This window comes from Choristoneura fumiferana, chromosome 12 (genome assembly GCF_025370935.1).
Source record: "Choristoneura fumiferana chromosome 12, NRCan_CFum_1, whole genome shotgun sequence".
NCBI classification, from domain to species: Eukaryota; Metazoa; Arthropoda; class Insecta; order Lepidoptera; family Tortricidae; genus Choristoneura; species Choristoneura fumiferana.
This window is the reverse complement of record NC_133483.1, coordinates 7,351,458-7,363,029: the sequence shown is the minus strand read 5'-3', so window position 1 is coordinate 7,363,029 and position 11,572 is coordinate 7,351,458. Positions and strand designations below refer to the sequence as shown.

General features: G+C 37.9%; 2 protein-coding genes across 3 annotated transcripts in view; one reads left to right on the top strand and one right to left on the bottom strand.

Moving 5' to 3' along the window:
• Positions 1 to 1,774: 1,774 nt before the first annotated feature.
• On the top strand, positions 1,775 to 5,379 carry LOC141433205 (dual specificity protein phosphatase 9-like). 2 transcript variants are annotated; one of them, XM_074095134.1, is made up of 2 exons: positions 1,775 to 2,255; positions 2,850 to 5,379. In XM_074095134.1, the coding sequence occupies exons 1-2, from the start codon at positions 1,884 to 1,886 to the stop codon at positions 3,054 to 3,056; spliced, it is 579 nt and encodes a 192-aa protein (XP_073951235.1). In that variant the 5' UTR covers positions 1,775 to 1,883; the 3' UTR covers positions 3,057 to 5,379. The 2 variants fall into 2 exon arrangements, with proteins under 2 accessions (XP_073951235.1, XP_073951236.1); XM_074095135.1 differs by having other exon boundaries at positions 1,775 to 2,250; positions 2,850 to 2,949.
• Positions 5,380 to 7,884: 2,505 nt separating this feature from the next.
• Positions 7,885 to 11,572, bottom strand: part of LOC141433200 (afadin-like) — a 123,334-nt gene continuing 119,646 nt past the window's right edge. Inside the window, 1 exon segment of the mRNA XM_074095127.1 lies at positions 7,885 to 9,837. Within this exon segment, the coding sequence (XP_073951228.1) occupies positions 9,793 to 9,837 (45 nt within the window). The 3' untranslated portion in view covers positions 7,885 to 9,792.

Sequence of the window (11,572 nt, the reverse complement as noted above, 5' to 3'; positions counted from 1 at the left end):
CTACCACCCTAAAGTTGATAATCGTTGGCATGGCATAAAACAATAATGCCGATGACGTGTCTGTCAACTTGAAAGTTCGACTTTAGCGACATATTAATTTCATAAGAACTTGTTTAAAAAATTGATAGACCATTTATTTGGCTGATGGTGCATGTATCTCAACGTCCTCAACGAACTGTTGTCAATTGTTTCTTTCTTAATTTTTTTGTACATTATGTAGTGTATAATGGTTTCCCATTGTATGTTATCAGAAAAATTCTCTTAATTAGCTTCAGTACCCGTCGTCACAGTACAGAAAAAAGGAGCAGCATAATGTCTCGGCAGCCTCCTTGGTATAATTACCTACGCTCGCTCGGTACACAAACGCGCGGTAGGGCTGCCTATTAACTGTCACTCTTCAGTTATGTATTTGATAATGTCTCATGAAATTTAAAGTAGGGAAAGGATTAGGAGCTTTAGGAAATTATGGAAGGAATGAACTAAGTTGTCTTTAACAAAAATGCATTTTACGTTATTTTAATAAATCATAAAACGTACTTATTATGTTTTGAATCGGTTTTATTTAGCTTCATCACTACGTTGTACTGTTTATATCGTATATCGCACTCGCGGCTGATTGATGATGCGAATTCGTACTGTCAACTGTGCCATTGTACAGTCAAGTGCATAGATATGTATACATCCCAAAGTCTCAAAAAATGGCATCATCATTAAGATCATAGATTTGGGAACATCTAAATGTGCATAAACATGTATAAATTGTTTGAAAGATAAGTATGTATGCTACACATGTGTAATAATATGTCTTCAGTAATTAAATCATAAATTTAGAAACACCATAAAGCTCATAAATATGTTTACTTCATTAGTCAACATGACAGTCCTTCATTCAACGAAACCGCATGTTGAAGTGGCCAGTCACTTAATTCTAAAAAGTCTTTACGTAATACCAACATTAACCAGTCACTGGTCATTATCTAACAAATGCAGAATGTTTTGAAAAGAGAATTTTTAGGCCTGGAGTATGTGAAACTCAGGATGGGGGGTGTACAGTCTAGTGCAATGATATCGACACGGCCAAAGTTACAAAAATATGTATACACGACCTTAATGTTAAGTGCATAAAGTCGTGTAGGTATACATATTTTTGTAACTTTGTTGATAGATTGTATGAAAATTCATGGTTAGTAAAGTTTAAGATATATTTTTTGCAAATAGGTTATTGAGTATGCTCATTAAAAGGGGACGTATTGTAGAAGAATTAAAATCTTAAAATTCAACCCGAAGCACGCACAGGTTTATTTTTTATTTACAATTCATAGTTAAAATCACAATCTAGTGTTAAAATACTGGTTCTTCGAGGACGAAGTTTGGGTCTATAATCTAGTAAATAATAATTCTTTGAGTTAATAATTTATATCATCACAAAATAATATTAAAACCTAAGACATGTTTTATGCCAGTGGATTTGATTTTGGACCATGGAACAGCAAGTGTCTTGAACTGTACACGCTCTGTCCATCAACGCCAAATTATAGTTCTTGTATACATATTTTTGCAACTATATGTGAATATTTATTTTTTAGCTTAATATTTAGTAATGAGAATTATATAGTGAATTTAATTAAATTTTATTAATGGTTATTGTAAATGAATTATAATTTGGAATTAGTATTTGAATATGATTAACTAACATAGTATTATAAGTCAACCTTGTTACTAACAAATTATGGATTTAATTGTCTGAAATAAATGAGTTATTATTTATATCGTATACATGTTAATGTAACAGTTGATGTATACAAATTAGTGTACGTGTAGTATACATATTTATGAGTTCTTCAATGTGTACATATTAATGAGCATTAGGATGATTCTAGTTTATGTGCAGTTTTAAATGGTTACTCATATTTAACAATAGTTGTATACATATTTTTACACTTGACTGTACAACCGTTCTGACCTGTGACATATTTGTAGCGGTATCGTTATGGTTACGGTCGTGGTGTGTGGTTGCAGAGGAGGCGATGTCTGCGCGCTGCGGCGTGCTGGTGCACTGCGTGGCGGGCGTGTCGCGCTCCGTGACGGTGACGCTGGCGTACCTGATGCAGCGCCACCGGCTGAGCCTGCGCGACGCCTTCGAGCTGGTGCGCGCGCGCAAGACAGACATCGCGCCCAACTTCCACTTCATGCGCCAGCTGCACGCCTTCGAGCAAGACCTCGGCCTGAGGGAACGCAGCGCCAGCCTGAGTAAGGTCTGCACTGTCATTGCCCTGAGAACCACCCGCTTCCCGCTACCCGCTATCTGTTATCTACGCATGCACTGTGCGGCTTAAATATAGTGCGGTTTAAACGCGGCGTTTCTTTCTCGAGCGATACATTGAAGAGGGACGGCACGCTAAAACCGCGCGCTAACCGCATAGTGCGCATGTGGCCTTACACTGTCGTCTTAGACTTCGTTTAAATGGTGCGAGAATTATCGTGCAATCGTACATTACCGCCAATGTTTAATTATTTATAAATTGATTGCTTCGCGGCCCAGCAATGTAACGAAACCATGCTAGCATCTCGTTTGGCGTTTTCACGATGTTTTCTTCACCTTAAAGCTCGTGGTTATTTTCTACTACTATTTTTTACTAAAAGAAAGCCCTTGTTTTATCACTATTTTATGCGATGACGAATCTGTCGAACCAGTGGAAGTCGGTTCGATAATAAATTTACACGCAAGGTTTACATAACCTTTCATTGAATGTTAATACGCTCAGTATAATCCCTCTCCCTCGCTATAATCCACTTCGTGTAATTAAAACATGGTCGGTGTTCTTGTGTGTAATGTGGCGGCGTTACAGGTGCTGGAGGAGTTGGGCGTGCGTGAGTCGGAGGTGGCGGCGGCGGCCCGGGGCGGCGGGCGCGTGCGGCTGCGCGCCGCCGCCGCACGGCGTCTCCCCGGACTCGGGCATCGAGTTCGACCGCTGGAGCGCCGCGCGCGACACGCCGCAATGACAGTTCTTCACGCCGCCCGCGCCCGCGCCCGCGCCCGCCTCCCCCCCGCCTGAGCCGCGCCGCCGCCAGCTAGCGCCCCACCCCAGTCACTAGAGAAACACTTAGAATGACGCAACGGTACGCCGCAGCTCCCCGGCGAATGTAGGATTAGTGGACCCGGCCGCGGCGCCGTAGTAGCCAGTGCAATAGTAGCCCGTGCCGGCGTTAACGATTGCAGCGGTTCAGCTCGGCGACGGTTCATTTATGATCATTGTTCAACTGCAATTGTTGTAGTTGTTGTAGTTATGAAAAACGTACAAATGTCGCGACTGTTCTCGTGGCGATAGTTACAAACTTGACAGACGATACGGAGCCCGGGGGTTGCGCAGCGAGCGGCGCTCGTCGTCTGTTCTGTTCGCGCACGCGGGAGGACCTCGCGCGATCGTTCTAGCTCGCTACGGACCGTTTTACGATCTAGATACGTTAGAAAGCACTTACGAATGTCAAGTAATTAAATCTATTTAGTGCCACGAATACTATTGATATATTGTAATCGTAAGTGAATGGATTTAGGAAGTATGAAATGTACGTTATAGATAAGCCAATTTTTATAAGTTTGATATCTATATGTACTAAGAATTTATAGATACGCAACTGAAAATGCATTCCCGAATGTATCTTCCAATATTATGCATTTTGAGTTCAAATTGTTATTCGAATAGTGTTTTGTTGTTGAGGATTGCGTACGCGGGCGCCGCGCGCCTCCGTGAGGGGCGCGGCGCCACGGACTCGTCTCCGTGTGTAAATGAAATATATTTTTGTGTACCTATACAAAGTAACACTTAAACGGATTTGATATATTTAGTTGTTGTTAACCACAACAATATCGAGTCGTCTAGGTGAGCCAAAAAGTTCAAGAGTCTACTTATTAAAGCTGACTTTTTGCTTACCATGCGACGCCGGTGGTTCATTATTTTATTATGAATGTTGTTATTTGTAGTAACACAGGGCTTCTCAAAACTCTTCCATTGTTGTTGATATAATAAACGTAAATATATGTATTTGTATGCAAGTTTGCGCGGATGTGCGTGTGATATAGTCTTAATTTTCTTCTTAAATATATAAATATATTTACAAATTTTCATAACACTGACCACTGCTGCCGAAGTTACAGATGTTAATTAAGAAATTAGACCCCCCTAGCGTCGTTATATTTTATTTCTAAACGTTACGCAATTATAACTTAAGAATAATATTATGTAGTCGAATATAAAAAAGTAGCAAATAATGGATTATTTTTCTAAAAGTCCTCTTAAAAACCTCTAATAATCTCGAATAATAGGGTCATGATCAGGACAGCGCGGCAGACGTTTGCTGCCCATTGGTATTTTTGTAAGCGCCTAGCGGGCCGGCTCCCGCCGGCCACTAAGTAATAATTTGTTTGTAGCATTATAAATTTCAAAAGCATCCATTGTTTATTCAGTGATATTTCTATGAATTATATTTTTCTATATGGTCGATATGTTTTTTTATATTTTTTGTGTGTAAGTGGCAAGCTTTAAAGTTATGTATCCACGTTAACTGTACAAGTATAATTGTTAACGAGCTGTAAATTTGTTGTAGCCTAAGACTTATACTATTGAGAAGTCGCTTCCTCGATACTCGATGCCAACATATTATAGGTGCAAATGATTTGATAAAAGTCTATTCTAGGCAATAGCGTTCAAAGTTTGAAACGTTGAAAAGCGCAGATGTTATTGTTATCGTAAGTCGTATTTTCAGTAACCAAATGTTACTTTTTTATGAATATTGGGGCATGTAATTATTTAAGAGAGTAGAATATTCTAAATATTAACACATTGGGTGCACTTTTCATTTGAATTCTAGATATCTTACACTAAGTTTAATAAATCTTTCTCGCAGTAGTAGGTGTTTATTTTTGTTCCGAGTTAAAGCCAAAAATGAGGTGGTCTGTATAAAACTTCATATTCCTTAATCTTTCCGTCCATTCCATTATTATTTTCACAACTAACATGCTTTAGTAAAATAATTAAGAGTTGTTATGCACGAGATAGCACCATTGTTGGTCGATATTTCCATAAAAGCACGTGTAAGATATCTAATAATCAAAATGTGTTAAAATTGTAGTGCACAAATCACTAAATCCTATTCGTATGTGCACGATCTGTACGCAGCCGATGCATGCCGTCGCATCATAACTATGTAAATAGAGATAACTTAAACAGTTGTTTAAATTGGAACATAAAATAACTGTTAACAAAGATGTTTATAATGTTTTAGACGTCTTTTAGTGCTTTTTCCCTAAGGTACCTAAAGCCACCATGGCACACGTAATATTAACCTCAAAACAAATATAAACACTGTTAATTGAATAAACTATCGTTTTATTTGTTTATTAATCCTGTCTCCAACATTATCATGCTGCGGTATTCAGGCTCTACACTACGAGGTGCAAAATTCGAACTTCGTATCTTGCTGTCCCGCTGACGCTTATATTATTTAATACGAGAGCGAGAGGGACGGTAGGATACGAAAATCGAAGATCGCATCGTACCGGTTGTGGGCACCGGTCACTAATTTGAGGATAGTAAAAATAGCATCACAAGAAGGTAGCGCTACGATATATGGCTGAACCGTTCTTGATGATTTGAGAATCTTGGGCGGATGTAATATTTCCTATAATATAATGATGACGTGACTGTAAATGCAGTCAACAAATTTGCTATCATTTCCAATATAGACCGGGAGATGGCGACACAAAATATTAGGTCATTTGTACTAGTATGGCGGTTCTTCAGGGGTCTAATTACGGAATGAAGAGAAGCGGCTTTCGTGCAACGAGGTTGCATACTTTATTAAAAGGTCGGGAATTTTTTTTGGAAATATTTCGTTGTCATGTAATTTTTATATAGGTATCGATATATTTTTAATACCATACATTTAATTTAAGATTGTAATTGTAATCAACACATTTGATTGATCCTATCTCTCGCTTTTTTCGTGTTGAAGTGAAAGTGACAGATCAAAGTGAAGTCCAAATATTTGGAATTTAGTGAGTAGACCCAATCCTGTAGGTACTCAGCATTTAAAAATAATAATTAAAAAGTTACTTAGTCTAACGGAGTGAGCAAAATGCGATTTTGCTCACTGATTTCTCATAGCAAAACCTGCCTGTTTGAGGTGCTGAGGTGAAAACATTTTTACATCATCGAATCATTGTATTCTGTTCGTTTGAATGTAATTCTACCTAAAATAACCTAACCATAAAAATTTCAATTTTAAACCTTTTTTTGCTGACTGTACTTTTTGTTGACTATACTTGCATTGTCACCCAAACTACATTTGCATACCAAATTTCAAGTCGATGCTATTGACCGTTGAAGAGTTCCGTCCTGCGGAGACGGTCCTGGCTGGATTATCAGGTTGTCACTACTAGATTATTGTATTGTCACGCGATTTACATAAGTATTCCAAATTTCAAGTCTGGAAGTTGGTCAAATTTAACTTGCAAGATTTGATTACAAACAGACAGACAGACAACGGGACAGGTGAAACTAAATAAATGCTTGAAAAATTATTCCAGATTGTAACCATGGGGCGGACGACTGTCGGACTTAAGCCAAGATGATAAAAAATAATATATTTTCGACTTGTACCAGTATGGCATTTGGATTTTTGGAAATGATATGATACAATGTGACCCCTATATTTGCCATACTTCTTCTAGTAGAGTAAAAGTGGCGCCATACTTACCGCAAATCTTAGAATTTTCAAAAAAATTGTACACATTCGCCACCTCCCACAAGTATTATGGCATTATGAGACTTCTATTTATAAAGAACTGTTAAAAAAAATTGGTACAAATCGTTTTGCAAAAAAAAAATTTACTCCTTTGCGGCGGGGCGGTATGGCGGCCATTAAGAACCGTCGGATGGCTACTCGACGATGATTAGCTGCGCACAAATTAGCGTGGTACAAATGGTTGAATTGTTTTTTTTTTTTTTCAATTAATGTATTCGCGTCGGTATGGCGGGCTGTAAGTCACACTGGAGAAGTATGGCATTACGCTACCGCCTACATCTTTTTTTATCGACTATCGGAAAATACAAGCATTGTTGTGGAACAAATCGTTCGTCACTAGTTATTTATCCGACACGTTCGATTGACGTCCACGCGATTGGGCCGCCGGTACCAGCGCTATGACCATCATTTTCTTTTTTGTCATTCCGTACTTAGTCCCCTGAAGAACCGCCATACTGGTACAAATTACCTAATATTTTGTGTCACCATCTTCCGGTTTAATACTTTAATTAACTTCTGCAATTATCAATTCGTATTTTCTCACAAAACCCCTTGTAATTATTGTACTTTTGAACGGTCGGCCACAAGACATAAAAAAATCTGAAAATCTTTCCATAGGCTCCACGAAATGCCGACATGCCGTCTATGGTACGATTTTCAGCTGTAGTGTTTTGCCGGATGTGGCGTCCAAAGGGGTAGCTTACACATTATTATATTTATTCGGGCATAATTTGGGCAACACTCCCCAGATTCAATAAAATATTTTTCACTTCTCATACTCGTAAAGTTCGTGTTTAGGCTGGATAAATTAAAATCAAAAAGGCATAAAGTAAAATCTTCGTCTAAAACCAAGGCAATCAGGTGTAAACAGCCACAAGCAAAGAAGTTTCTACATATATATTTTTTTAATAATTTTTAATTTAAATAAAACTAAAAATCAATCAAACCATCTAATATCAATCAAACTAAAAATTAATATAGTATTAAAACTCTCAAATCAACATTCTGAAGGGTCCGCGAAATCAATTTTCTTCGGGGAAGACGCAATTATTTTAAGAGGAGATTAAGGAAACAGCAATGTAAATGTTATTTTTTTATTTAATTACTTTCTCAAGTAGATGAAGTATAATAATTGTGGTTAATAACAATACAATGGATTTGTGTTATAATTATTTCCATTTAAAAATCTTAAAATCAATATACATCGGAGCTGCCGTACGTACCTACTTGTTCGAGTGTATTCTATGTACAGTCTAGACGAATCATAATTAAAACTCCATTCTACAAATAAATCTCAATCTCTTGCTAATTGACTATCGTTGGGTGAATACTGAGAATATGTAAAGAATTCTCAGGAACTAAATTAATACTAACTCCAAATAGGCCTCGCGTCCTTAATTTCATATGTAAACTCTCGATATAATCATCTATAAATAAACATTTACATATACAAACAGGTGTACAAAACCTTAACGTAACCATAAGGACTTCCCTACCGATATATTTACAAAACTAGTACGCAATAAATTGGTGCTATGCGTCAATTAGTTTCCCTAAAGATAGCTACCAATCGGTATGACGATGAATGCACGCAGGCGCGGGCGCCGCTGCGCAGTGACTCGAGTCGGGAGCTGGCTTTACGAACGGACGGATTGTCAGTCCGCTCCTAGTTTTGTCACATAAGTATTCAGCTTTGGCACAGTTATGTGCTTATTTTTATTTTATTATATACAATAAAGGCTTCACAATCGATTATTGCTTTATATTAAGTTGATACTGGATCAATTTCGTTTGATTTGAATGCTAATTAAACTCTAATACATTAAATATATCATATGTATACGATATTAGTGTTATACACATTTTGCAGTGAATAAGTTGAAAACTTTTTAGGAATGATTCTTAAAGTAATAATGTTATAAGATATATATTCTTTGGAATGTAACGAAGCTCTTTCGAAGGCAGGGATAAATTTATCAAATATAGAGATGGCGGAGCCAATAGATATGCCGGATATTCTACAGTAGTTCACTAAGGTCCACAAAAAGGCACCTTCCACGTCGACACGGAATATTGGTCCACCAAAGAATTATATTCTATTTTACATTCAAATCACATAATAATAATAATAATAATGGCACCAATAATTATTGAATCATCAGAACTTGACAGCAATTATAATGAATGTGCCATTGATTTTTTTCACGAAACAGTGTGCTCGATCAAAATATATATAGGTAGGCAGTGTCGGGTAATATTTCAACCAAACATCAATTTTGCAGATCACAAAGACCGACGCCAACCGATCCCGAAAACTAAGGTAGGTCTCAGTGATCGAATCATCAAGTGAATTAATACACTTGTATACCCTACCCTCCCCAAAACAATAGAATGGGGCGCTATACTTTATGTACGGTCTCCACTGCGAGTATTCATGTGAATGTAACACGAATATGTCATTAGATGCCAAATATGAAGCATTTTCATTCGTGAATGCTCACGGCCGAGACTGAGCTCGTTTAAATAAGATATCTTGAATATCGACCTGCTGTGATCTGTAATTAGGTATAAATCTTTAATAACATCTAGTACTTCTTATGTATTTTAATATAAATAATCATTGCACTAGCTGCTAAGGCGACGTTATGTAAACAACAATCAAAATTTATTATCATAAAAATATATTCGCTTGTAAAAAGGTACCTAACATCCTATATGTAAATTGGTGCTGCATCCTGGTAAAGGCAAACCGCGGTCGGGTGATTATTAAACATGAGATACATTTATTACTAAAATCAGGACAAGTTCGTGTTACGGGGATTCTAGGGTCCTAGGCCTCGGTTGAAGAGCTACCGGTATATAATAGTACTGGTAGAAATATAAGTGGCCGTTTGTTTATTTAATACTGAATTGAAATGTTCCAGCGAGGGTATGAATTATTAACCGAAGGTGAGTTGCGAGTTATCCCTGAGTGCGGCGCGGGCGCGGTCAGTGCACTGCGTCGATGTCTCGCTGCGCGCGCGATATCTTCACCTGAAACATTAATGCGAGTTACATTTTCTGGCTTAAGGGCTGAATAAGGTACATGGGACACCAGTTTAAAAAGATTAAGGGGCTGCTTCACCATCCATTGATTAGTGTTAACTGACGGTTAAATATGACGCCGTCTCTATTTGTTTTGTTCGAATAGACGGAGACGGCGTCACATTTAACCGTCAGTTAACATTAATCAATGGATGTTGAAACAGCCCCTAAATATATTAAATAATGGAATATGTTTAAACCAGATAAATGTTTTTAATACTGTGACTCCCTTTACATGTTGTAATTATTTTGTAAACCCCTAGATAAAGCTCCACGCGTGTCAATGAATGAGCTCACGGAGCCCATACCCGAAACGAAACCTGCCTTGTGGATGTGGTTTATAGTGTACAGTAATATTATTTTTTTTCACCGCAAGAGCTAAAAATTAAACCAACGTGAAATCAAAAAAAACAGTGCTAAATGCCAGATCTACTGCTACACAAAGATTTCGTACTAATTACTAGGCAAAGCTCTGCGCAGGGGGCGACACTAGCGCAAAGCCATGATAACGTCAGTTCTCTTTATATTTTGTCACCATGACAGATCATTACTAAAGAGTATATGTACATACAGAAATTATGATACACTAGCTTTTAACCGCGGCTTCGCACGCGTAAACTATTCGGTGTGGTAGTTGCAATTGAAATTTTCGGGATTTTACAAAATTCCCCTGGAAATTTCCAAAATTTATATCATGGTCTTCATTGAGGTTGTGTTGTGAATAACTGTACAAAATTCAAGACTAAACCCCGTGCTGAAATTTCAAAATTGTTCCCTATCCAAATTCAAAATCAAAATTCCAATCATTTATTCAGGAAATAGGCCGCAATGGGCACTTTTACACGTCATTGTTTAAAACTACCAGCGCTTTCGGAAAGACCATCACTGCCAAGAAGAATGCGCCGCAAGAAACTTGGCAAAAAGTTGTTTCTTGGTTTTGCAGGTGGTAGGACCTTGTGCAAGGTCCGCCCGGATTGCTACCACCATCTTGCTCGCTAATCCTGCCGTGAAATAGCAGTGCTTGCATTGTTGTGTTTCGGCGTGGAGAGTAAGACAGCCGGTGAAATTACTGGCACTTGAGGTATCCCATCTTAGGCCTCTAGGTTGGCAACGCATCTGCAATCCCCCTCGTGTTGCAGGTGTCTATGGGCGGTGGTAATCTCTTACCATCAGGTGACCCACTTGCTCGTTTGCCAACCAGTCGAATAAAAAAGACATTTTTCAAAATAAAATAATTACAAATGAAATACTTTAAAACTACTGAATACAATTAAAGTAAAAATTACAAAATAATAATAATTCAGGGATGTATGGGGTCCCTTAGTTACAAAACTATCCCGTGGGAATATCGGGATAAAAGTAGCGTATGTGTTATTCCAGACGTCCGGCTAAATACATACCAAATTTCATGGCTCTAAGCCCTGCGGTTTTTATTTCAAGATTTTATCCCTAGGTATCCCGTGGGAATATCGGGTCAAAAAGTCACTTATCTGTTATTCCAAACGTCCAACTACCTACATACCAAATTTCATGACTCTAAGCCCAGAGGTTGTTATTTCGAGATTTTATCCCTATCCCGTGGGAATACCGGGATAAAAAAGTATCCTATGTTTTAATCCAGGTTATAAACTAGCTTTTCGCCAAATTTAATCCAAATCTGTCCAGCCGTTTCAGCGTGAAGAAG

Excerpts from the sequence above, each read along its gene's own strand:
- LOC141433205 (XM_074095134.1), top strand. The coding sequence starts at position 1,884 with ATGTGCAGTTTTAAATGGTTACTCATATTTAACAATAGTTGTATACAT. Across the intron at positions 2,256-2,849 it reads GCAGCGCCAGCCTGAGTAAG|GTGCTGGAGGAGTTGGGCGT; the intron begins GTCTGCACTGTC and ends GCGGCGTTACAG.